Source organism: Podarcis pityusensis, assembly GCF_964106645.2.
Source record: "Podarcis pityusensis genome assembly, chromosome: 2".
Lineage (NCBI taxonomy): Eukaryota > Metazoa > Chordata > Lepidosauria > Squamata > Lacertidae > Podarcis > Podarcis pityusensis.
Genome location: NC_138029.1, coordinates 124767075 through 124794317, shown reverse-complemented (window position 1 = coordinate 124794317; position 27243 = coordinate 124767075). Strand labels below are relative to the sequence as shown.

Below are 27243 nucleotides of genomic sequence, written 5' to 3'. Positions count from 1 at the left end.
GGCGGATCTCCTGCCACTCCCCCTCCCTTTGGGCCAATGAGCTCCGTTTCCTAAAGAGGCAGGAAGTGTGGGGGGGGGGGTTGACGGGGGAAGTAGAAGCAAAGTTGGAGGGGAGGGGTCTCCATGCACAACCCCGGAAGGGAAGCGGACTTGGAGAAGAGGAGAAAGAGGTGCCGCATTTTGGGGGGTTATTTGGGGAGGGGGGGTGGGAGACGGATTTGCTTTCCCTCCCCCTGAATCTGCAAACAGGGCAGCAGGGAAAGGAAGCGGGAGGATTGAGGGGAGAAAGGAAAGCAGGAAGGGGATCCGTCCTTTCCCTGTGAGAATCGGCGGGGGGGGGGGCGGAATGGAGGGCATCCTGTTGCAAAGTGGGGTCCCCCCCCCAAACAGGGTTTGCATTGCAAGATCTTCTCTGAAGCGCAGAGATCCTGGCAGCCGCCCATGGTGGGGGGAGGGGGGCGGCGAAGACACTTGAGACGAATCACAAAAGGCCCCCCCCCCCAGTGCAACTTAACTACAAGGGGATTTGCAGCCCCACCCTCTGCATGTTGACTCAGCAGCCAGTCCTCCTCCGTTCAAAGGGGGGGGGGGCAGCCCCATTCCACCTAGTGATGCTCCTCTCTGCTTAACACCCTCCATTTCCCTTCTCACGGCTGCCCCCTCCTGCCCCCCATCGCTCCCCCCGCGCCCTGCCTCCTGCGTCAGGGAGCCGGTTTGGAGGGGAGGGGAGGGGGAGGGCTGAGCTCCTCCAGGACCCTGACCTGCCCCCCTCTGAAATGTGCGGCTGAAGCCCCTGCCTCAGTGGGGCGGAGATCGGGAGGGCAAGCAGGTGAGAGGAAGTCTGTTTTGGTGCAGTGGAAGCAGCTGGAGAACAGAGTCGCCTCTGGGTTGAGGGAGATTTGGAGTGGAGGGGTGAGAGATGGACAATGTCAAGGGAAATTGGCCTCCGGAGCTTCCTGAGTAAGAAAGAGGCTGATCTGAGAAGGAAGGGGGGTCCCCCCCCAGCTCCCCTTTCAGAAATCCTAGTCTGGCAGGCTGGAAGGCTTTGGCACAATGATTACAACCAGTTTAGTGTTTGGAACAGGGGTGGAGACTGTTCTCCAGCCTGAGGGCCACATTCGCTCCTGAGCAGCCTTCCAGGGTCCACTTTCCATTGATGGGCAGGGCCAGAGGACAGAGTTTGTGGAGCTATGGGGCTGACTCTGAGCTTTGTCCAGGAGCTGCCTGCCTTCCAGGGATTTTTTCCAGCCACACAAAAATACCTCAGGAGGCAGCTGGGAAGCCTTGGAAAGAGGGTGTGGCACTGGGGAAGTTCCTGAGGGCCAGAAAGAGAAAGAGGGGGGACTTGAAGGCCAATTTAGCCCCAGGGTCTGAGGTTCCACACCCTGCAGTTCAGGTGCTGGGCTTACACCAAGGAGACCCAGTCTCACATCCCCATGCTCTGGGAGGATGCCTCATCCTGTACTTCCTCACAGTGTAGGGGAGATAAAAGGTATATACACAAACACACACACGTTCCTAAGAGAAAGGACTAGGGGGCCATAAGCCACTGAACTTCCTATTTCTGTCCCCTAAACTACAGTCCATGTTAGCGCTCTAAATATTTCCATCTGCTCCCCTTGGAGGGAGCTTCTGCACCCTGGTGCCCTCCAGGTGTTGCTTTTCTTCCAACTGCAGATTTAGGAGTTTCCCTTATTTTCTATACAGTATTCTAAATGTATCAAAGGGTCAGAAACTGGTTTCCTGGATGGCTGTTTGGAGGAAAGGAAAAGCGAGGTCTGCAGAGGTACTGACCGTAATGCGTTCTGTGAAGCTTCATTAAGAGTTTGGGATTTGATCCTAGAACTTTTCAATCCGAAGCTGAATGTCCCCTAAAGACTGAGGCAGCTTCTATTATTATAAAGTTCCTGTAGAAAGGATTATATCCTTCCAGTTCCTTGCCTTGCACTTCCTGGAACAGACCCACAGGAGATCTGGTCCCTGGTTTACTTCCTTTAGTGTTTGTGTGTGTGTGTGTATATATAATGGTGTGAGTTAATATGCATGTCAACCAAACCTATTCTCCTGACCTTCAAGGTCTAATATATCTAATATATTCTCTAAGACAGCATAAGCAGGACGCCTCATAATATAATATAATCGTAAATCTGGCAGGGAGAAGCCGCCCCTATCTTTGGTATCCGTTAGTAATTTCTATTTCATTGTAAATATTAATGCTATCTGTGTAAATGTGTCCCACCCTAAATAAATCTGCCTTTCTGTAAACTGCCCTGAGAGCTCAGGGTATAGGGCGGTATATAGAATCTAATAATAATAATAATAATAATAATAATATTTTTTGCATTGTTATCCCTGTGTTGAAGTGCATCGTGGGAACAGCTGAGAGAGTCCCAAAAGTCACTGGTTTATGATTCCTCCTCCTCCTCCGTCTTTTCCACTGGCAACGCAATGGTCTCTGATACACCCTCTGAACGGTCTCTTCTTAAAGATGGAGTGGAAAGAGGAGCCAGGCAGCTTCCTCAGGTAGGAAAAGAGCAACGGGAGCAGGGAGGAGGGAAGAGGCACAGATGGGACCACCCAGCTTCCCTCTGTGTTGAGTGGGGATTATGGGGATCTAAGAGCAGCTCTGTCTTCTTCCTCTTCTTCTTCCAGGCCCTCTTGACCTTTGAGGAGGTGGCTGTGTTTTTCACGGAGGAGGAATGGGCTCTGCTGGATCCTGGCCAACGAGCTCTGCACAAGGAAGTCATGGAGGAGAATTATGAGATGGTGGCCTCTCTAGGTAAGGGCAGATTTTTATCTCTCTTGGCTGTTAGATGTTGGAGGTGTGAATCTGCTATTTGAACCATTTATTCATGCTGTGTCTTCTACTTTGGTGACCCCTCGTAGCCGAGTAAGATTGTCATCCATGAACACGGTCTTAATGGTGTGTCCGTAAGGGACTGTGGAGTCCAATTCTGGATCCACACATCCTTCCACAGTAGGGACATAGGTTTCCAGGCAGGAGTTAATTACAGTGAGGGTTTGCCAAATGTACTTTCCTCTTAGTTTGTTTGTCCCTTTCGTCCGGAGTTTGTGTTTCTTCAAAGTCCATTACACCTTTGGTAAAGGATATTTTCCAACTGGAGCACTCGCAGGCCAGTGTTTCCCAATTTTCTGTGCTTATACTGCATTTCTTTAGATTTGGCTTGAGAGCATATTTAAACCTCTTTCATTGTCCTTCGGTATTTCTCTTTCCATTCTTAAATTGGGAATAGAGTAATTGCTTTGGAAGATGATAATCAGGCATCCGAACAACATGACCAGCCCACCGAAGTTGATGTTGAAGATTGTAGTTTATATCAATGCTGTACTTTTGTCAGTAGACAACTGTTCATAAACTGATATTGTGGTATGAATTCCCCGCAAAAACCTATGTAGAATCTACAAAGAGAGTCACAGGCATGGGCCTTCCTGGTCCGTGTTATTTATTAGCTTTTAATGGGCCACCAAATACTTTGCTGTCTTTGTTTCCCAAGATTAATATTTTTGAATATTTTTACAGCCACATATGACATAAACAACATTTCTGCTTTACTTATTCCACATAGCAGAGACTCTGATACCCAAGTCTGAGCTCATCTCCTCGCTTGGAACAGAAAAATACAGGGATGTTGTCCTGGACCAATTGAGTGGTACATACCTCCACTTTGCTGTGAGGCTGTGCCTTTGTATGTCTCCTTTCAGTGTGTACAAATATAAAAAGAGCCCTTTTGGATCAGAACGAGGGCCCATTTTCTCCAGCACCTTGGTGCAGGTTTAGGTGATGTGAACAGTTTCCTGGAATGTATCAGTGAGATATTACAGATCAGGGAGGAAGGAGAAAACTGAATACAGAGTCGTAGCAATTTCACAAGAGGGGGAAGATGGGGAAAGTGTGTCCCTTCAGAGGTTGCTGCACTACAACTCCCATCATCCCTGGTCATTGGACTTCTTTACTTGGGTTGATGCTACTTAGAGTCCAACCACATCTGGAGGGCCATAGATGCCTCGCCTCAGCACAGAAGGTATCTCTTGGTGCTCAGTGTTACATGGGAGTTGAAGGTAGAACTGGATACTAAGGTTTCTGGAGATTATTTTCAGATTTCCTTTTCTTTTCCAAAAATTTGGATCATAGGAGAGGGAGGAATGCTGGAGGTGTTAAAATAAGAGAAAGTGCTGACTGGTCTTGCTGTATCTTAAGTTCTCTTTTTGTTTTTCTTGAATACCTAACAATATCCCCCCCCCCCCACTTTAAACCAGGTGATGGAGAAGGCAATCAGAATTTTGAGGGGCCGTCTGTAAAGTACTTCAGCGTGAGTGAACACCTTAGTACACAACTACAAACTAACACAGAGGAGAAACCCTTTAAATTTATGGAGTGTGGGAAGGGTTTCATTGAGAATGGAGGTCTTACAAGACATCAACGAACTCACACAGGGGAGAAACCATTTCAATGTATGGACTCTAGGAAGAGCTTCAGGGATATGGGAAAACTTACAAGACATCAACGAACTCACACAGGGGAGAAACCATTTCAATGTATGGACTGTAGGAAGAGCTTCAGGGATATGGGAAAACTTACAAGACATCAACGAACTCACACAGAGGAGAAACCATTTAAATGTATGGAGTGTGGTAAGGGTTTCATTGGCAGTGGAGCTCTTAGAGTACATCAACGAATTCACACCGGGGAGAAACCATATAAATGTGTGGAGTGTGGAATGAGCTTCTGTCATAGGGAATCCCTTAATATGCATCAGAGAAATCACACAGGGGAGAAACCATTTATGTGTATGGAGTGTGGGAAGGTTTTCAGTCAAAGGGGAAAACTTACCGTACATCAACGGACTCACACAGGGGAGAGACCATTTCAATGTATGGAGTGTTTGAAGGGTTTCATTGACAGTGGAACTCTTACAAGACATCAACGAATTCATACTGGGGAGAAACCATTCAAATGTGTGGAGTGTGGAATGAGCTTCCGTCATAAGGAAACGCTTACCGTACATCAACGGAATCACACAGGGGAGAAACCATTTCAATGTATGGAGTGTGGGAAGGTTTTCACTCAAAGGAGGAAACTTACTGTACATCAACGGAATCACACAGGGGAGAAACCATTTCATTGTATGGAGTGCGGAATGAGCTTCAGTGAAAATGGAAGCCTTACCCGACATCAACGAACTCACACGGGGGAGAAACCATTTAAATGTATGGAGTGTGGGAAGGGTTTCAGTCAGTGTTCACAACTTACTATACATTGAAGAACTCACACAGGGGAGAAACCATATAAATGTTTGGAGTGTGGGAAGGGTTTCAGTGAAGGGGGGAGACTCATTGTGCACCGACAAAGTCACACCGGGGAGAAACCATTTAAATGTATGGAGTGTGGGAAGGGTTTCATTGAGAGAGGAGCTCTTACAAAACATCAACGAACTCACACAGGTGAGAAACCATTTAAATGCATAGAGTGTGGGAAGGGTTTCATTGATAGAGGAGCTCTTACAAAACATCAACGAACTCACACAGGCGAGAAACCATTTAAATGTTTGAAATGTGGGAAGAGCTTCTGTCAGACTGGAGCTCTTACAACACACCTACGAACTCACAAAGGCGAGAAACCATTTAAATGTATGGAGTGCGGAAGGAGCTTCAGTCAGAATGCAAACCTTACTATACATCAACGAACTCACACAGGCGAGAAACCATTTAAATGCTTGGAATGTGGGAAGAGCTTCAGTCAGAATGGAGCTCTTACAGCACATCTACGAACTCACACAGGTGAGAAACCATTTAAATGTTTGGTATGTGGGAAGAGCTTCAGTCAGAATGGAGCTCTTACAGCACATCTACGAACTCACACAGGCGAGAAACCATATAAATGTTTGGAATGTGGGAAGAGATTCAGTCGGAATGGAGTTCTTACAACACATCTACAAACTCACACAAGCGAGACACCATTTAAATATTTGGAGTGTGGGAAGGGTTTCAGTCAAGGGGAAAACTTACTGTGTGAGGCTGAAAAGGTGTTTTTCATAAACTCTGTATGAATAAAGTAATTATGTTAGTATTAAGGGTGTTCTTTCAAAATAGTTGTTTTTGAGTTTCCCAGGGTATCAAACAACAGCATTGATGTACGGTTGACGCTGTTCTTTCAGTTATGAAACAGATGCTTGTTTTATATTTTGACAAGAATATGAAGGGTGCCTTTTATGAAGGATGCCATTCTTATGTAACATTTATATGTAACTAATGTAACATTTATATGTAATGAATGACACAATATTAATACTAATGTTCAGATATATAGTTAATTTCTTAAAGAATATATGTGGTTTAGTGAAATGTCTTTATTCAATCATAGGAATAGTCAATCAGGGATAGTCTGTGAGGACCACAAGTGATCTCATGGTATAATTGATGATATATTTAGTATGCTTAATGGTATGAATGGAGGATATGAATGGAGAAGTGTCTGAAGTGAGTGAGATCAGATGGCACTATGACTCTGAAGACAAGATAAAGAAATGATTCAATGGAAGATGAAGAATTATTGAGTTAGCCAGTGGACCAGGCGAAATCAGGATGGACAAAAATAATTGGGTGAAAATATGACATAAGCAGGATGACAGCATGTCTGGGTGAAGTAGGACAACCTGAAAACTAAAAATATGATTGATTGATGAATGAGTGATGAATGAATGAGTCCTTATTGCTTATTACTTGTTAATCAATAAAGATTGGTAATCTGAAGAGAATTGTATCATTTTATCTTTCTTGAAAACACTATGATAAAGGTGAAAAGGGACTTAACTCTGTTTTCGTTACACCTGTACATCAACGGACTCACACAGGGGAGAAACCATATAAATGGAGTGTGGGAAGGGTTTCAGTCAAGGGGGAAAACTTACTGTACATCAACAGCCTCACGCGGGAGAAACTATAGAAACGGAGTGTGAAGAGTGCTTCATTTGTAGTAGGAAACTCAATGTGTACTGACAAAGTCACACCGGGAGAAACCATTTAAATGTAAGAATTGTGGGAAGGGCTTCAGTGAAGGTAGAAAACTTACAAGACATCTACAAACTCATACAGAGGAGAAACCATTTAAATGTATGGATTGTGGGAAGGGTTTCATTCAGCGTGGAACTCTTACAAGACATCAACGAACTCACATGGGTGAGAAACCATTTAAATGAATGGAGTGTGGGAAGTGCTTCAATTATAACGGAGTTATTAATAAACACCTATGGACTCTCACAGGGAAGAACCCATTTAGTTTTATGGAGTGTGCCAAGTTTTCCCCACTGAGTTCACTTTGTCCCTCATATCAACAAACTCATATAGGGAAAAATCCATTGTAAATGCATGGAGTGTATTTGATGTTCTGATGTTTGTGTGGAAAGTTGTACATATATGTATTAAAGCAATGAAGGTAATGTCTCCTAATAGCAAGTATAATGAAAGAATGTACCATTAGGTGTTTGTAGAACATAACTCTGGAGGGGTCATTTTGAGTGAACATGTGCTGAGAGTCACTTGATATCTGATCTTTGGCAGAGAGAGTTGGGAATGGAGAGTTGTGAAAAGTGGAGCACGCAGGATTGGCTCTAGAATCATAGAAGTGTGGAGTTGAAAGGGACTCCAGGGTCTTCTAGTCCAACTCCCTGTTATAAGAACAGCAGCACAAAACCCATTTTTCTAATTGCAATAAAGGAACAATGAAAACACAGAAATACTGGAAAGTCATCTCCAAAGCACCCTATGTTGTTTATATTTTATGAATTCATTGTTTTACAATACCTTCATGTTCATGGCTACATTAATGGCAAAGTGGATAAAATCCCTGGTGGCAGCCGGAATAAAGGAGGTGCCGCGGGGAAGAACCAATCTGGGGAGGGAAGGTGGCACAGGGAAATGTGGGCATTGCCAGTGGTTTCAGGAGGACCGCCTGAGGGAAGCCTGAATGTGGGATATGAAGCTGTCAGTCAAGTCCAACATTCTGAGAGGACTAACTGCCTCTATGTGGCAGGCAGTTTTGTCCGCTGGTCAGTTGCTGCAAGGAGTGTTAAGTGGTAGCTGCTCGGATGCAGTCTTCTCATGAGTCACTACTATCTAGTATATAGTTTATCTGTTATGTAACCGAAGACTGCCTTCAGGAACAACTCTGTCAACCTGAATAAATCTGTTAGTAAAGTAGTTTATGTTAATATGATTCAGATTCATGTGTGCTTTCTTTAAGAGGGACAGAAAGGGATTATTTTTTATGGGCTTAGCAGAAATGTTATAAGGAGTTAAGCATATATAAGTATTTTAGTTTTAATGGAAAAGAAGGTTAAAGAATACGTTATTTACAATATCACAGAAAATGGAGAAAGATGGAAAGGATTTGCTGAAACAATTAATAGAAGTGGAATACAAAAAGGGAGGTGAGAGGAGGTCGAGGAAACAAGGGAATGAAAGATAGAGTATGGAAAAGAGATGATGTATGTTTTTAAATTGTTTTTGTTTTGTTTCATTTAGGGTTAAGGTTAGGGAGTGGGGTTTGTTTAGTTTAGTTTAATGTGTTTAGTTTTGAGTTTAGGTTGTGTTTTGTATTGTCTATATATTGTATTGTATTGTTTTGTTTTTTTCTTTTTGCTTTTCTCCTTTGGTTTTTTCCCCTGTTTTTTTCTTTCTTGTTTTTTCTCTCTTTTTGTAATCTATAATAGTAATAAACATTATTTAAAAAAAAGAAAAGAAAGGGATTATCAACCAGGAAGGTATAATTATAGATAGGACTCAAACAAGTTAGCAACCCGCTTGTCCCTGCATAAACTCAAACAGGGGCTCGTTTAAACTCTGCTAAATTATATAAACGTTCCCACACTGAAGGGACTTGCCCTGCCTCTTTCCACCTGGCTTGGGGCTTCATAGTTTTCTGTTTGTTTCTATTGTTTTATATACCGGTAGTTTGTATCTGGTTCTTAAGGGGAGAGGGTCAGGGCAGCTGGGGAGTGGGTCCCAGCCAGCAGAATTGCTGGGGCAGGGTCCACGGGTGGGGGGGATGTGCTGGGACACCCAATCTCAGTGATGGAGGAGTTATGCTAAGACCAGACCATGTCATTACTGAGGAGGCAGGTTTAGTTGTTGTTTGAAGACAATCCCTGCCTCCGGGTCTGGTCTTGACCAGATGGATACCAGAAACAACAAGGTAGATCCACATGAACTGAAGTTGCTGCTGTGCAATCCCAGGTCAGTGATTTATAAGACCACTTCCATCCATGATCAAGTAATGGATGGAGCACTTGCCCTGGCATGTGTGACCGAGACTTGGTTGGATGAAGCAGATAGGCATGTCCTTCCCACTGCTTGTCTACCAGGTTTCTCGTACGCACGCAACCCAGGTCATGTGGGCGGGGAGAGGGAGTTGCAGTGATTTTTAGGAAGTCACTAGCTTGCATCAGGTGTCCTACTGGGAAGACTCAGTTCTCTGAGTGCATGTTCTGGAAGTTGGGCAATAGGGGCAGTACAGGATTCCTTTTGGTGTATTGGATGTTCTCCTGGAGACACCTAGCTTGGTTGTCCTACCTAGGGGATTTTAACATCCATGCCAACACGACCTTACAAGGGGCCGCTCGGGACTTCATGGAAAACTTGGCCTCCATGGGGCTGTCACTGAATAAGTTTGGCCCAACTCATAGTCACGGACATGCCTTAGACCTGGTGTTCACCTCTATTGACATGGGTGATCTGACACTAAGTAAAAGCGAAACTAAAGAAGTGCCATGGTCAGATCACTTCCTAGTGCAACTGGACTTCTCCTCAACCCTTCCCCTCTGCAGGGAGGTGGGACCAATTCGGTCCCCCCCCCCCCCGCCACTTAACGGATCCAAATGGTTTACAGAGAGTGGTAGGGGATGCTTTATCTCATGTTGATAGCCTTCCAGATGATTCCTTGGTGGCCCGCTGGAATGCGGAGTTAACCAGGGCTATTGACTGTCTGGCTCTGAAGTGCCCTCTCTGATTGCATTAATCCCGGACAGCGCTGTGGTTTTCCCCGGAGCTGAGGGCGATGAAACAATCACTGAGACGGCTGGAGCGCCAGTGGTGGAAAACCCATTTTGAATGTGACCGGGTTAGAGCTCAACATTGAGCCTACCAAGTGGCGATAGTAACGGCGAAGAGGACTTTCTTCACCGCCTCTATCGTATCTGCAGAAAATAGCAGCAGGAGACTCTTTCAGGTGGTTCGCAATTTAACGGAACCACTTTTGCCACTGGGGCCTGGTAAAGACCCCAATATCTTTTGCAATGATTTTGCAAAGTTTTTCGCAGATAAAGTGCTCAGATGCGGAAAGAGGTAGACTCCACAATGGGAGCAGGGCCAGGGCGGGAGAGTGCTAGAGTCCTGTCTAGCCTTGTTACATGGGATCAGTTCCAATCTGTTACCTCCGAGGATGTGGACAGGCTGCTTGGACAAGTGAAACCGACCACCTGTCTCCTTGATCCTTGCCCATCCTGGCTGATAAAAGCGAGCCAGGAAGGGCTGGGCGATGGGCCAGATTGTGTCAAAGGTGTCTTTTTTGGAGATAACTTTGATTAGACACTAATGGCATGTGAGGCATTATGACAGAGTAATGGTCCAGATGTTATTGATCCAAACCTCTATTGTTATTTTAGAGGTTTCCTTCCATCATGGGCTGTGAACAGAAAGGAAATTAATTCTTTAGTTTGAAGCATAGAATATGGGGTCAAATATGGTTATAATAAGGTAAGTGCTGAATAAGGACAGATAGATTGTTTAGAGATTTTGGAGGTCAGATAAAAAGCTCTTCCCCAGATGTCATGGACCATGGTACACCCCCACCAAACGCGAAAGTAGGAATCCGAGACCTTCGGCATGCAAAGAAACTGCTCTACCACTCAGTTGCACCCCCCCCCATACTATAACAAAGTCTAAGTTTCTCCATCAGCTCCCTCTTTTTTTAAAAAAGGTACCCATTGTAATGACACTGGACCACCATTTAGGGTTGTCTTGTTACTGTTCTAAACCCCTTCCCAGGAGGAGGCTTTTTAGAAACTGGGGGGGGGGGGGGGTGTCGTTTTTCGCTACTGCTGCCAGAAATTGAACCCATGAATTTCTCACTAAATAAACGGGAACATAGAGCTTGCCTGCTAGGAAGGGCATTTCTGTTTGCAGGGAGGGGGAGGCGGATCTCCTGCCCCTCCCCCTCCCTCTGGTCAATGAGCTCCGCTTCCTAGAAAGGCAGGGAAGTTTTTTTTTGGGGGGGGGAGGCAATTTGGAGGGGAGGGGTCTCCATCCTCATTCGCGGAAGAGAAGCGGGCTTGGAGAAGAGGAGAAAGAGGTGTCGCATATTTGGGGGTTATTGGGGGGTGGGGGTGTTGTGGGAGAAGGATTTGCTTTCCCTCCCCCTGAATCTACAAATGGCAGCTGGGAAAGGAGGCGGGAGGATGGGGGGGGGGGACAATGAAAGGAAAGCAGGGAGAGGCTTCGCCCTTTCTCTGTGGGAATGGGGGGTGGGCGAGATGCAGACCACCTGGCTACAAAGAGGGGTCTCTCCCCCCCCAACAGGGTTTGCATTGCAAGACCCTTTTCGAAGCGCAGCGAAGAAGAAGAAGAAGAAGAGTTTGGATTTGATATCCCGCCTTTCACTCCCCTTCAGGAGTCTCAAAGCGGCTAACATTCTCCTTTCCCTTCCTCCCCCACAACAAACACTCTGTGAGGTGAGTGGGGCTGAGAGACTTCACAGAAGTGTGACTGGCCCAAGGTCACCCAGCAGCTGCATGTGGAGGAGCGGAGACGCGAACCCAGTTCACCAGATTACGAATCTACCACTCTTAACCACAACACCACACTGGCTCTCGACACTTGAGACGAACCAGAAAAGGGTGCCCCCCCCCCAGTGGAACTTAATTACAAAGGGATTTGCAGCCCCACCCTGGGCATGTTGACTCAGCAGTCAGTCCTTCTCCGTTCAAAGGGGGGCAGCCCCATTTCACCTAGTGATGCTCCTCTCTGTTTAACACCCTCCATCTCCCTTCTCACTGCTGACCCCCCATCGCTCCCCCCAGGCTCCGCCTCCTGCGTCAGGGAGGCGGTCTGGACGGGAGGAGGGGGTTAGCTTCTCCAGGACCCTGACCTGCCCCCCTCCGAAATCTGCTGCTGAGGCCCCTGCCTCAGTGGGTCGGAGATCGTGAGGGCAAGCAGGGGAGAGGAAGTCTGGTGCAGTGGAAGCAGCTGGAGAGAGGGAGATTTCGAGTGGGGGGGGGTGAGAGATGGACAGTGTCACGGGAAATCGGCCTCCGGGTGGGAGATCTGGCCTGTCTTGCAGGATTGGCCCAGCGCAGAGGTGCTGAGGGACTTTCTCTGCCGGTGCTGCCAGCCTCGCTCCTGCCTGGCCTCATCCCCATCCACGTTGCCAGGAGGGCCTTTATAATACTGTAGGTGATCTAAAACCCACCACCTGGGCAATGCTCACACAAGAACCCTGCAAGGCGGGCCAGGATGACAGCCAGATTGATGAGCAGGGCAGAGGACAGAGTTGGTCAGGCTATGGGGCTGACTCTGAGCCTTGTCCAGGAGCTGCCTGCCTTCCAGGGATTTTTCCCAGCCCCACAAAAAAAAACCTCAGGAGGCAGCTGGGAAGCGTTGGAAAGAGGGTGTGGTGCTGGGGAAATTCCTGACGGCCAGAGAGAGAGAGAGAGAAAGGATTTGAGGGCCAATTTAGCCCCAGGGTCTGAGGTTCCCCACCCTGCAGTTCGGGTGCTGGGCTTCCACCAGGGAGACCCAGTCTCCCATCCCCCTGCTCAGGAGGGATGCCCTGTGCCCAGTTCGGACCCCCTGATTATTTCTCCTCCTGTCCATCCTCCCAGTGTAGGGAAGATAAAAGGGGACACACAGAGAGAGAGAGAGGGGGGTGTTCCTAAGAGGAAGGACTAGGGGGCCATAAGCCACTAACTTCCTATTTCTGTCCCCTAAACTACAGTCCATGTTAGCGCATGGAGTGCTCTAAATATTTCCTCTCCCCTTGGATGGAGCTTCTGCACCCTGGTGCCCTCCAGGTGTTGGTTTTCCTCTGACTGCAAATACTGCCCATTATTTAGGAGTTTCCCTTATTTTCTTTATTCTAAATGTACCAAAAGGTCAGACTGTTTGGGGGAAAGGAACAGTGAGGTCTGCAGAGGTACTGACCGTAACACTTTCTGCGAAGCTTCATTCAGAGTTTGGGATTTGAAGCTGAATGTCCCCTAAAGACTGAGGCAGCTTATAGTATTATAAAGTATAAAGGGATTACATCCTTCCAGTTCCCTGCCTTTGAAATTAGAATCTTTGCGTACTAGTTTATTAGTATTGATATTTGCAGTTTGTAACAGGTATGCTATCTGTGTATATGTATCCCACCCTAATTAAATCCATCTTTCTGTGAACCGCCCTGAGACCTCCGGGTATAGGGTGGTATATAAATTTAATTAATAACTATTATTATTATTATTATTATTTCTTCATTGTTCTCCTAAAAGGGCTGCTCCCTGCATTGAAGAGCATCGTTGCAACAGCTGAGAGAGTCCTGGAAGTGGCCCAGTTTACGCCTCCTCCTCCTCCGTCCTTTCCACTGCCAGCGCAATGGCCTTCGAGACAACTTCTGAACAGTCTCTTCTTAAAGGTGGAGTGGAAAGAGGAGCCAGGCAGCTTCCTCAGGTAGGGAAAGAGCAACGGGAGCAGGGAGGAGGGAAGAGGCACAGATGGGACCACCCAGCTTCCCTCTGTGTTGAGTGGGGATTATGGGGATCTAAGAGCAGCTCTGTCTTCTTCCTCCTCTTCTTCCAGGCCCTCTTGACCTTTGAGGAGGTGGCTGTGTTTTTCACGGAGGAGGAATGGGCTCTGCTGGATCCTGGCCAACGAGCTCTGCACAAGGAAGTCATGGAGGAGAATTATGAGATGGTGGCCTCTCTAGGTAAGGGCAGATTTTTATTCCTCCTGGCTGTCTGACGTTGAAGTTGCGAAACTACTGTTTGAGCCATTTATTCATGCCGTGTCTTCCTCTTTGGCAAATCCTCGTAGCCGAATAAGATTGTCTTCCATGAACATGGTCTTAACAGTGTGTCTGTTAGTGACTGTAGAGTCCAATTCTGGATCCACACATCGTTCCACAGTGGGGACATAGGTTTCCAGGCAGGAGTGAGGGTTTGCCAAACCTACTTTCCTCTTAGCTTGTTTCTCCCTTTCATCCAGTGTGGTGTAGTGGTTAAGAGCGGTAGACTTGTAATCTGGTGAACCGGGTTCGCGTCTCCGCTCCTCCACCTGCAGCTGCTGGGTGACCTTGGGCTAGTCACACTTCTTTGAAGTCTCTCAGCCTCACTCACCTCACAGAGTGTTTGTTGTGGGGGAGGAAGGTAAAGGAGAATGTTAGCCGCTTTGAGACTCCTTCGGGTAGTGATAAAGTGGGATATCATATCCAAACTCTTCTTCATCCTGAGTTGGTGCTCCTTCAAAGTCCATGATGCCTTGGTAATGGCTATTCTGCAATTGGATGATGATGATGATGATGATGATAATTTATTTATTTCCCACCCATCTGCCCGGGTTTCCCCAGCCACTCTGGGCAGCTCCCAACAAAATATTAAAAATAGAATCAAACATTAAAAACTTCCCTAAACAGGGCTGCCTTCAGATGTCTTCTAAAAGTCAGATAGTTGTTTATTTCCTTGACATCTGATGGGAGGGTGTTCGACCGGGCGGGCGCCGCTACCAAGAAGGCCCCCTGTCTGGTTCCCTGTAACCTCACATCTCACAGTGAGGGAGCACTCGCAGGCCAGTGTTTCCCAATTTTCTGTGCTTATACTGCATTTTTAAGATTTGCCTTGAGAGCATCTTTAAACTTCTTTTGTTGTCCACCGCCATATCAATTTCCATTCTTAAACTGGGAATAGAGTGGTTTCTTTGGAAGACGACAATCAGGCATCCGAACAACATGAGCAGTCCAATGAAGTTGATGTTGAAGATTGTACTTTATAGCAACACTGTACTTTCGTCAGTAGGTAACTCTTCATAAGCTGATATTGTGGTATGAATTCACACAAAAAAACCTATGCATAATATACAAAGAGATTCACATGGTAAAAATGGTGGCATGAGCCTTCCTGGTCGGTGTCATTTATTAGCTTTTAATGGGCCACCAGATACTTTGCTGTTTTTCTTTCAAAAGATTAAAATTTTTGAATATTTTTTTAGTAACATATAACATAACCAACACTTCTGTTTTACTTATTCCACATAGCAGAGACTCTGATACTCAAGTCTGAGCTCATCTCCTCACTTCGAACAGAAAAATACAGGGATGTTGTCATGGACCAATTGAGAGGTACATACTTCCACTTTGCTGTGAGGCTATACCTTTGTATGTCTCCTTTCAGTGTTTACAGATATAAAAAGATCCCTTTTGCATCAGAATGAGGGGCCATCATTTCCAGCATCCTGGTGCAGGTTTAGGTGATGTGTGTTAGAATTCCTGCTGCAAGATTGCAGACATAGGATTGTTGTCTATCACATGACGGTATATGTTTTGACTCCACAGAGTGGGAAGTGACAGAGACAGGATGTTTGTGTTACTGTGTTCCGTGAAGTGGGACTATTGTCCTTTGTTCTTTTTGTCTTTGCTGTCTGATGCTAGAGAGAGAGGGAGCCATGTTGCAGTGCTCCGTGTGCGTTTATATGTAAATAAAGTAGATTAGCCAAAATGCTGAGTTGCTGGGGTTCTGTCACAAGCGGCGCAAACTCTGCGGATCTCTAAGTGTGCCGGTGTCAGTTGGCATCGGTCGCTGTGATGTTCGGGCAAAAGAAAGCTTTTGAAGCTCCTGAACAATTGACCAGGAGGGAGGGAACATGCCAGTTGGACATGTGTCTCTGGCAGGGTCCTACTCGAGTGTAGGCTGAACTCCTGACAATGCATACAGCTGGTTGGAATGTATCAGCGAGATATTACAGATCAGGGAGGAAGGAGAAAACTGAATACAGAGGCGTAGCATTTTCACAGGAGTAGGAAGATGGAAAAAGTGTGTCCCTTCAGATGTTGCTGCACTACAACTCCCATCATCCCTGGTCATTGGCCATCTTTACTTGGGTTGATGAGTCCAACCACATCTTGACAGCCATAGATGCCTCATCTCAGCATAGAAGGTTTCTCTTGGTGCTCAGTGTTACATGGGATTTGAAGGTAGAACTGGATACGAAGGGTTCTTGATATTATTTTCAGATTTCCTTTTCTAAAATGTGGTACAAGGGGGGGAGGAATGCTGGATTTGTTGAAATAAGAGAAAGTGCGGATTGGTCTTGCTGCGTGTTAATTTCTCTTGTTTTCTTCCTTGAAGACCTAACAATATTTTCTTTCCCCCAACTTTCAACCAGGTAATGTAGAAGACAATCAGAATTATGAGGTGCCACCTGTGAAATACTTTAGTGTGAGTGAACACCTTAGCACACATCTACAAACTAACACAGGGGAGAAACCATTCAGATGTATGGAGTGCGGAAAGAGCTTCAGACAGTCTTCAAACCTTACTAGACATCAACAGATTCACACAGGGGAGAAACCATTTAAATGCATGGAATGTGGAAAGAGCTTCAGACAGTATTTACACCTTACTGTACATCAACGAATTCACACAGGGCAGAAACCATTTAGATGTATGGAGTGTGGGAAGGGTTTCATTAGGAGGGCAAGCCTTACTCAACATAAACGGACTCACACAGGGGAGAAACCATTTAGGTGTATGGAGTGTGGAAAGAGCTTCAGGCAGAGTAATAACCTTACCAAACATCAACAAACTCACACAGGGGAAAAACCATATAAATGTTTGGTGTGTGGAAAGAGCTACACTGAAAATCGGTCACTTGCAAAACATCAACAAACCCACACAGAGGAGAAACCATATAGATGTATGGAGTGTGGGAAGGGTTTCATTAGGAGGGCAAGCCTTACTCAACATAAACGGACTCACACAGGGGAGAAACCATTTAGGTGTATGGAGTGTGGAAAGAGCTTCAGGCAGAGTAATAACCTTACCAAACATCAACAAACTCACACAGGGGAGAAACCATATAAGTGTTTGGCGTGTGGAAAGAGCTACACTGTAAGTGGGTCACTTGCAAAACATCAACAAACCCACACAGAGGAGAAACCATATAGATGTATGGAGTGTGGGAAGGATTTCAGTGAAGCTGGAAAACTTAAAAGACATCACCGAACTCACACAGGGGAGAAACTATATAGATGTATGGAGTGTGGAAAGAGCTTCCGGCAGAGTAATAACCTTACCAAACATCAACAAATTCACACACGGGAGAAAGCATATAAATGTTTGGCGTGTGGAAAGAGCTACACTAAAAGTGCGTACCTTGCAAAACATCAACAAACCCACACAGAAGAGAAACCATATAGATGTATGGAGTGTGGGAAGGGTTTTAGTGAGGGTGGAAAACTTACAAGACATCACCGAACTCACACAGGGGAGAAACCATATAGATGTATGGAGTGTGGGAAGGGTTTCCGTGAAGGTGGAAAACTTACAAGACATCACCGAACTCACACAGGGGAGAAACCCTTTAGATGTACAGAGTGTGGAAAGAGCTTTATTCACAATGGAGCACTTATTGTACATCTACGAACTCACACAGGGGAGAAACCCTTTAGATGCATGGAGTGTGGAAAGAGCTTCAGTCAGAAAGGAAACCTTAAAAAACATCAACAAACACACAGGGGAGAAACCATATGAATGTATGGATTGTGGAAAGTGCTTCAGTAAGAGCATAACTCTTAGAAAACATCAACGATCTCACAGAGAAGCAATGGTTTAAATGTTTGAAGTGTGGAAAGTGTTTCAGTTATAATGGAGTTCTTAATAATTACTTGCAGACTCACATAGGGGAGAACCCATGGAGATGTCAAGTTTTCCCCACAGAATTCACTTTGTCCCTCATATCCACAAACTCTCATAGGGGGAAATCCATTCTAAATGCACGGAGAATATTTGATGTTCTGGTGTTTGTATGGAGTGTTGTGCATATATGTATTAAAGCAACAAAGGTAGTGTCTCATAATAGTAAGTATAATGAAAGAGATAATGTACTGTTATGGATGTGTAGAATTTGACTCTGGAGTGCTCATTGTGAGTGAGCATGTGCTGAGAGTCCATTGATATTTGATCTCTGGCAGACAGAGCTAGGAATGGAGAGTTGTGAAAAGTGGAGCACGACAGTGGTGTTTAGGAAGCAGGATTGGCTCTGCAGTCCTAGATCTGTAGAATTGAAAGGGACTTCGGCCTTCTAGTGCAACTCCCTGTTATCAGAGCAGCAGCATAAAACCCATTTTTATAATTGCAATAAAGGAACAATGAAAACACAGAGAGGCTGAAACCATCTTCATGCAGAAAGTAATCTTTAAAGCATCATATATTGCTTAATCTTGGCTACGACATGGGGGAATGTGGGCATTGCCAGTGTTTATATTTAATTTATTTATTTATTTATTTATTTATACATACATACATAGATACCCTGCCCATCTGGCTGGGTTTCCCCAGCCACTGTGGCGGCTTCCAACAAAAGATTAAAAATACATTAAAACATCTGTCATTAAAAACTTCCCTAAACAGGGCTGCCTTCAGATGTCTTCTAAACTTCAGATAGTTGTTTATTTCCTTGACATCTGATGGGAGGGTGTTCCATAGGGCAGGCACCACTTCCGAGAAGGCCCTCTGCCTGTTTCCTGTAACCTCACTTCTTTGCAGGGATGGAACCGCCAGAAGGCCCTCGGCGCTGGACCTCAGTGTCCGGGTTGAATGATGGGAGTAGAGACGGTCCTTCAGGTATACTGGACCGAGGCCGTTTAGGGCTTTAAAGGTCAGCACCAACACTTTGAATTGTGCTTGGAAACATGCTGAGAACCAATTCAGGTCTTTCGGGGGGTCATTTGCCTGTGGGGAAAGAAATCTCTGTGCCCACATAATTGGCCCTGTTTCAGAAATCAGGTAGTATAGGAGGCCACACTAGTCATGTTAGACTGGTGGGGAAGAATAGGCCTATGAGCGGCAAACAAATTTAGTCCTCTTTATGTTGTGGTAAATCATCTTCAGCAAGGGTCCAGATTGACAACATTCTCAGCCGAATGCCTCTTAGAAATAGGTTAATGATTTTGTATGAACTTTAAAACTTGGAATGGCCAATCTAATAGCAGCTACCACAACTGATGACTTATGATCTTACTGACTGGATAGTTTGTTGGTCTGTGTGGTGCTCTGAGTCCTGAGAGTTGTTTGGAGTTTGTTAAGAGAGAACTGGTTAAGATCCGTATCTGTTCCTGTATACAGTAACTTGTAGAGTCCGCTGTAAATAATAAACACATCTAAGTAACCAAGTTACCATTAGCAGCGTCTTGTTCCTGCTTCGTCCATCCTGCCTGCAACTGATTGCTTTCTGGAACTCTGCATATGCTCTGCTAAGGTCCTGCAACAGGTCAAAGTTGCAAAACACCAATAGGAATCACATCTTAATAATCCCTGACATGGTCATTAAGATATGAAGACTGCACCTGGGACTTCCTTCTGCATGCAAAGCATTGCATCTGAGGCCTTCTGTATGTGAAGCAACTGCTCTGCCACTGAGCTTCACCCCCTCAAAGCAAAGCCTAACTTTGTCCATTGGCCCCCACTTTTTGAAAAGTACGCATTGTAAAGACACCGGACCACCCCATACCCACCGCAATTTCTCCAAATAGGGACGTCCTATTCAACAGTAGGGTTTCCATATGTCTAGAATTTCTCAGACATACCCAGGATACTGTAGTTGGAAGCAGTGGCTGGGTGAAAATTGGCAAAATGTCCCATGTCGGCAGTGCCATTTTTGCTGATTTTGCTAAAAGATAGCTCAAAAACTGCATTATATTTTTTTTGCAAAATAAGTTCAAAAACTTTGGGAAAAACTAAAGAAAAAGCTGGACTGATTTTGTGTCTGGATCTTCACTTTTTGAAATATGGCCACCTAATCATCATCAACATCTTCCAACATACATATATAAAAACATAATAAAACATTAAACAGCTTCGCTATACAGGGCTGCCTTTCAGATGTTACTTATCTCTTTGGTTCAGGGGTCGCATTTCTCCCTCCAAAATTTAACCAATGGATATAGGGACAACCTATGGAAAACATGGACGTTCCAGGATTAAATGAGAAGCCAGGATGGCTTCTGTAAATCCAGAGGTGTCCCTGGAAAACAAGGACGCTTGGTGGCACTCGTGGGGAGGGGTCTGTGCACCCTATAATATTATTGTAAGTTGCTGCTCCGAACCCTTCCACCCTCTTTTGCCCAGGGGGGGCCTTTTCAGAAGTAAGGTGTGCGTTTCCTCTTTCGCTGCCAGGGATTAAACCCGTGACCATCTCAGCAAATAAATGGCAATATAGAGCTTCTCGGCCACCCTAGGAAAACAGGTCTTCCCCGGAATTAGGACGGATAGATTGTTCAGTGATTTTGGAGGTCAGATAAAAAAACTTTCCCCCAGAAGACATGGACCACGGTACACCCCCACCAAATGGAACGTGTCCAGAGGAGGGCAACCAAAATGGTCAAAGGCCTGGAAACGATGCCTTATGAGGAACGGCTAAGGGAGCTGGGCATGTTTAGCCTGGAGAAGAGGAGGTTAACGGGTGATATGATAGCCATGTTCAAATATATAAAAGGATGTCACATAGAGGAGGGAGAAAGGTGGTTTCTGCTGCTCCAGAGAAGCGGACACGGAGCAATGGATCCAAACTACAAGAAAGAAGATTCCACCTAAACATTAGGAAGAACTTCCTGACAGTAAGAGCTGTTCGACAGTGGAATTGGCTGCCAAGGAGTGTGGTGGAGTCTCCTTCTTTGGAGGTCTTTAAGCAGAGGCTTGACAACCATATGTCAGGAGTGCTCTGATGGTTTTTCCTGCTTGGCAGGGGGTTGGACTCGATGGCCCTTGGGGTCTATTCCAACTCTATGATTATATGAAATGTGAAAATAGGAATCCAAGACCTTCTGCATGCAAAGCAACTGCTCTACCACTGAGCTGCAACCCGCCCGCCCCCCAATAACAAAGCCTAACTTTCTCCATCAGCTCCTGGTTTTTTAGAAAAGGTACCCATTGACACTGGACCAGCCTTTAGGGTTGTCATAAGTTACGGCTCTAAACCCCTTCCCAGCCGGAGGCTTTTCGCCTTTCGCTACCGCTCGCAGGAACTGAAGGCATTGATTTCTCACTAAACACTGTAAATGGGAATATACTGTACAGTAGATATTGCTGGCTGGGAAGGGAATTTCTCTTTGAAGGGAGCGGGAGGCGGATCTCCTGCCACTCATCCCTCCCTCTGGGCCAATGAGCTCCGTTTCCTAGAGAGGCAGGAAGTGGGTTTTTTTTGGGGGGGGACTAGAAGCAAAGTTGGAGGGGAGGGATCTCCATGCACAGCCCCGGAAGAGAAAGAGGCCCGCAGAGGAGGATGAAGAGGTACCACGTATTTTGGGGGGCGGGGGGGGGGCGCGATTTGGGGTTGGGGGTCGGCTGCAGAATTTGCATTTCCTCCCCCTGAATCTATAAACAGAGCAGCTGGGAAAGGAGAGTGGGGGGGGAGGGGAGAGCAGGGAAGGGCTCCCCACTTTTCCTCTGAGAATCAGTGGGGGGGGGGCGTGATGCAGGCCATCCTGTTGCAAAGTGGGGTCCCCCTCCCCAAACAGGGTTTGCATTGCAAGATCCTTTTTGAAGCGCAGAGATCCAGGCAGCCGCCCATGGTGGGGGGAGGGGGGGCGAAGACGCTTGAGACGAACCAGAAAAGGGTGCCCCCCCCAGTGCAACTTAACTACAAAGGGATTTGCAGCCCCACCCTGTGCATGTTGACTCAGAAGTCAGTCTTCCTCCGTTCAAAGGGGGGGGGGCAGCCCCATTCCAACTAGTGATGCTCCTCTCTGCTTAACAGCTTCCATCTCCCTTCTCACTGCTGCCCCCCATCGCTCCCCCCAGGCTCTGCCTCCTGCGTCAGGGAGCCGGTCTGGGCGGGAGGGGAGGGGCAGAGCTCCTCCAGGACCCTGATCTGCCCCCCTCCGAAATCTGCTGCTGAAGCCCCTGCCTCAGTGGGGCGGAGATCGGGAGGGCAAGCAGGGTAGAGGAAGTCTGCTTTGGTGCAGTGGAAGCAGCTGGAGAATCGAGTCGCCTCTGGATTGGGAGAGAGGGAGGAGATTTTGAGATGGACAGTGTCAAGGAAAATCAGCCTCTGGAGCTTCCTTAGTAAGAACGGGCTGATGTGAGAAGGAAGGGGGAGACCCCCCAGCTCCCCTTTCAGAAATCCTAGTTTGGCCTGTTGATATTGCTTTGGCATAAAGTAAAGAGTCATGTTGGGTTTCCCATGTTGGGACAATTTGCTATGCTGCTTTTGTGCCCCAAAACTGGAGGGAAGAGCCACATTTTCCATTTCCTGAAGTATGAAAAAGGACCTTGTCGGTTTCCCTCCTGCTTGGCAAGGGAACTGGGCCCATGGATGGCAGGATTTGAAACTAATCCAGGTCTCAGGAGCCCTTTAAAAACCTTCAAGGCAAAGATTGGAGGAATTAAAGAAATGCCCCCTCCCCAGCTGGACTTGAGGGGAAGAGGGGGGGGATGAGATTAATCCCCCCCCTGCAGATTTTGATGCTGTTACTTTCCAAAAAGAGGCTTCTCCAGATATCCTCTTACGACTTTTTTGGGAAGGAGAATCAAAGCCCCCAGGGGTGGGGAGATCTGGCCTGTCTTGCAGGATTGGCCCAGCGCAGAGGTGCTGAGGGACTTTCTCTGCCGTTTCTGGCAGCCTCACTCCTGCCTAGCCTTGTCCCCATCCAGGTTGCCAGGAGGGTCTTCTAACACTATAGGTGATCTAAAGCCCAATTCCGGGTATAGGGCGGTATATAAATTCAAATAATAATAATAATAATAATAATAATAATAATTTATGCATTGTTCTCCTGAAAGAGCTGCTCCCTGCTTTGAATTGCTTCATGGCAACAGCTGAGTCCTGGAAGTGGCCTAGTTTCTGCCTCCTTGTCCTCCATCTCTCCCACAGGCAGCGCAATGGCCTCAGAGGCACCGTTTGGACCATCCCTTCTTAAAGATGGAGTGGAAAGAGGAGCCAGGCAGCTTCCTCAGGTAGGGAAAGAGCAACGGGAGCAGGGAGGAGGGAAGAGCCACAGATGGGACCACCCAGCCTCCCTCTGTGTTGAGTGGGGATGATGGGGATCTAAGAGCAGCTCTGTCTTCTTCCTCTTCTTCTTCCAGGCCCTCTTGACCTTTGAGGAGGTGGCTGTGTTTTTCACGGAGGAGGAGTGGGCTCTGCTGGATCCTGGCCAACGAGCTCTGCACACGGAAGTCATGGAGGAGAATTATGAGATGGTGGCCTCTTTAGGTAAGGGCAGATTTGTATCCCTCTTGGCTGGTAGACATTGAAAGGGTGAATCTCCTGTTTGAGCCATTTATTCATGCCATGAAGGAGCAACATAGGAATTAGGCCAGTGACCCATCTAGTCGAGCATCCTGTTCTCACACTGGCAAAACCAAATGCCTCTGGGAAACCAACAAGCAGGATTCGAACACAAGAGCACTCTTGCCTCCTGTAGTTTCCAGTATTTAGGAACATTGCTGTCTTCTGACTGTGGAGGCATTGCAGTGGGAAGGTAAACGGCGTTTCCGTGCGCTGCTCTGGTTCACCAGAAGCGGCTTAGTCATGCTGGCCACATGACCCGGAAGCTGTACGCCGGCTCCCTCGGCCAATAAAGCGAGATGAGCGCCACAACCCCAGAGTCAGTCACGACTGGACCTAATGGTCAGGGGTACCTTTACCTTTACTTATGATGTAAATAGCACTTCTGTTTCACTTATTCCACATAGGAGAGATACTCAAGTCTGAGCTCATCTCGCCAGAAACAGAAATACATGGAGATGTTGTCCTGGACCAATTGAGAGGTATGTCCTTCCACTTTGTTGTGAGGCTGTATCTTTGTGTATCTCATTTCAGTGTGTAGGAATATAAAAAGAGCCCATCAGGATGAGGGCCCCTCTTTTCCTGCATCCTGTTCTCAGAGAGACTCTCAAGGAGAAACCCACCAGCAGGGCCGGAGGGCAACAGCAGTCTCTTGACTCACGAATTTTCTCTTAAGCAATAACATGCTGTAAATTTTATATCCATATTCCATAATTGTGATAGTTGTTCCCCAAACCCCCACTTCATATCCTTTTTAAATATTTCATTCAAATGATATCGTAACCATGTTGTCAACATTCCTGGTAAATCCTTCAACCCTTTTAATTTAAATTCTCCACCCACCACTCTTAATAAATAAGTCACCCAACTTTCCGCCATAGTTTTATTTTCACCACTATGGCTTCCAAAGGTGAAAGTCAAAGTGGTGTTTTAGCTCCCAATAAATTTCTATATATGTCCCATATTCCAGGGACCTCCAACTTCCAAGAGACTGCAATCTACTCACGGTATAAAAATACTGGCAGTGATCTACTCATTGTTAGAGTTGTTGAGCTTTTTTTGGGAATATGATAAAAAAAATACCTACTTTCCCCTTTCATTTCCAGCAGATACCTAATTCAGTTTTGTACATCTTAGCTAAATTGCTCGGTGTCAGATACCACCTGTACATCACTTTCATAAAATTCTTCTTCAGTGTGCAACATGCTGTAAATTTTAAATCTCTTCCATATTTCTCCCAAGCACTTATCTCTATATTATGGCCTGTATCTCTTGCCCAGTGAATCATAGCTGGTTTTACCTGTTCATCCTGTTCTCATAACAAATAGAATTGAGTTGTGATCAGAAATAGTCCTTGGTCGTCTTTAAAAAAATTGTTACGGGTAAAAACCATGTTTATATGCATTACCACATTGATCTTTTTAGTTTATCACTGGTTATAAACTCTTCAACAAATATTTTGGTTACTAATACTCCGGTGTGTCAACTTGCAACATGTGTCTCCTGCAATAAGAGACTATTTTCTGGGATTATTTCCTTTCCTTAAAATGTGGTATATAGGAGAGGGGAGATTGTTGGAGGTGTTGAAATAAGAGAAGGTGCTGATTGGTCTTGCTGTGTATTCTCTTGTTCTGTTCCTTGAAATCCTAACAATATTTTCTTATCCCCCACTTAAAACCAGGTCATGGAGAAGGCAATCAGAATTCTGAGGGACTATCTGTTAAGTACATCTGTGTGAGTGAACACCTTAGCACAAATCTACAAAATAACACAGAGGAGAAACCCTTTAAATGTATGGAGTGTGGAAAGAGCTTCAGTAAAAATGGAAATCTTACTGCACATCAACGAATTCACACAGGGGAGAAACCATTTAGATGTATGGAGTGTGGGAAGTGCTTCAGTGAAAGCGGTAATCTTACTGTGCATCAACGAACTCACACGGGTGAGAAACCATTTAAATGTATGGAGTGTGGAAAGAGCTTTCGTGAAAATGGAAAACTTATTATACATCAACGAACTCACACCGGTGAGAAACCCTTTAGATGTACGGAGTGTGGGCAGAGCTTCAGTCAGAATGGAACTCTTACAACACATCTACAAATTCACACAGGGGAGAAACCTTTTAAATGTATGGAATGTGGGCAGAGCTTCAGTCGGAATAGAACTCTTACAGCACATCTACGAATTCACACAGGGGAGAAACCCTTTAAATGTACAGAGTGTGGGCAGAGCTTCAGTCACAATGGACGCCTTACTCTACATCAACGAACCCATACAGGGGAGAAACCATTTAGATGTTTGGAGTGTGGGAAGTGCTTCAGTCAGTGTTCACACCTAACTCTACATCAACGAACTCATACAGGAGAGAAACCATTTAAATGTATGGAGTGTGGGCAGAGCTTCAGTTCGTGTTCACAACTTACTCTACATCAACGAACTCATACAGGGGAGAAACCATTTAAATGTATGGAGTGTGGGCAGAGCTTCAGTCGGTGTTCACAGCTTACCCTGCACCAACGAACTCATACAGGGGAGAAACCATATAAATGTTTGGAGTGTGGAACGAGCTTCATTTGTAGTTCAAGACTCACTGTGCACCAGCAAAGTCACACCGGGGAGAAACCATTTACATGTTTGGAGTGTGGGAAGTGCTTCAGTCAGTGTTCACACCTTACTATACATCAACGATCTCACACAGGGGAGAAACCATTTAAATGTATGGATTGTGGAAAGTGCTTCAGTCATAGTGGATCTCTTGCAAAGCATCAACAAATTCACACAGGGGAGAAACCATTTAAGTGTATGGAGTGTGGAAAGAACTTCAGACAGTGTTCACACCTTACTAGACATAAACGAACTCACACAGGGGAGAAACCATTTAAATGTATGGATTGTGGGAAATGCTTCAGTCATAGTGGAGGTCTTACAAGACATCTACAAACTCACACAGGGGAGAAACCCTTTAAATGTTTGGAGTGTGGAAAGAGCTTTAGTGAAAATGGAAAACTTACAATACATCAACGAACTCATACAGGGGAAAAACCATTTAAATGTATGGAGTGTGGAAAGAGCTTTAGTGCAAGTACAAAACTTACAGTACATCAACAAACTCACACGGGTGAGAAACAATTTAAATGAATGGAGTGTGAGAAGTGCTTCTGTTATAACTGAGTTATTAATAAACACCTATGAACTCTCACAGGGGAGAACCCATTTAGATGTATGGAGTGTGCCAAGTTTTTCCAACAGATGTTGGACACTTTGTCCCTCATTTCAACAAACCCATATAGGGAAAAATCAATTGTAAATGTTTGGAGTGTATTTGATGTTCTGGTGTTTGTATGGAATTTTGTGCATATACGTATTAAGACAGTGAAGGTAATGTCTCATAATAGTAAGTATAATGAAAGATACAATGTACTGTTTGGGGTATTCAGAATGTGGCTCTGGAGTGCTCATTGTGAGTGAAGATGTGCTGAGAATCCATTGATATTTGATCTTTGGCAGACATAGTTAAGAATGGAGAGTTGTGAAAAGTAGAACACAACAGTTGTGTTTAAGAAGCAGGATTGGCTCTGGATTCCTAGAACTGTAGAGTTGAAAGGGACTCCAAGGGTCTAGTCCAACTCCTTGTTATAAGAACAGCAGCATAAAGCCCATTTTTATAATTGCAATAAAGGAACAATGAAAACACAGAAA

The 27243-nt window shown here is 45.6% G+C and overlaps 3 protein-coding genes across 10 annotated transcripts; all 3 read left to right on the top strand.

The window, feature by feature from the left end:
- Positions 1–143: 143 nt before the first annotated feature.
- Positions 144–27243, top strand: LOC308469576 (uncharacterized protein). 8 transcript variants are annotated; one of them, XM_080992244.1, is made up of 5 exons: positions 11343–11365; positions 13542–13719; positions 13849–13975; positions 23952–24026; positions 25226–27243. In XM_080992244.1, exons 2-5 carry the CDS (start codon positions 13645–13647, stop codon positions 26680–26682), a joined length of 1734 nt encoding a protein of 577 aa, XP_080848370.1. In that variant the 5' UTR covers positions 11343–11365; positions 13542–13644; the 3' UTR covers positions 26683–27243. The 8 variants fall into 8 exon arrangements, with proteins under 8 accessions (XP_080848365.1, XP_080848366.1, XP_080848368.1 ...); XM_080992243.1 differs by lacking the exons at positions 11343–11365; positions 13542–13719; positions 13849–13975 and adding exons at positions 21462–21548; positions 23040–23213; positions 23343–23469; XM_080992239.1 differs by lacking the exon at positions 11343–11365 and adding an exon at positions 144–170 and having other exon boundaries at positions 13542–13975.
- On the top strand, positions 1580–5282 carry LOC308469849 (uncharacterized protein; the record flags this gene model as incomplete). The annotated part of the gene is made up of 4 exons (XM_080992872.1): positions 1580–1786; positions 2364–2523; positions 2653–2779; positions 4279–5282. The coding sequence occupies exons 1-4, from the start codon at positions 1716–1718 to the stop codon at positions 5280–5282; spliced, it is 1362 nt and encodes a 453-aa protein (XP_080848998.1). The 5' UTR covers positions 1580–1715.
- Positions 5400–6776, top strand: LOC308470085 (uncharacterized protein; the record flags this gene model as incomplete). Its single annotated transcript, XM_080993353.1, has 2 exons — positions 5400–6155; positions 6254–6776. One exon carries the CDS (start codon positions 5400–5402, stop codon positions 6066–6068), a length of 669 nt encoding a protein of 222 aa, XP_080849479.1. The 3' UTR covers positions 6069–6155; positions 6254–6776.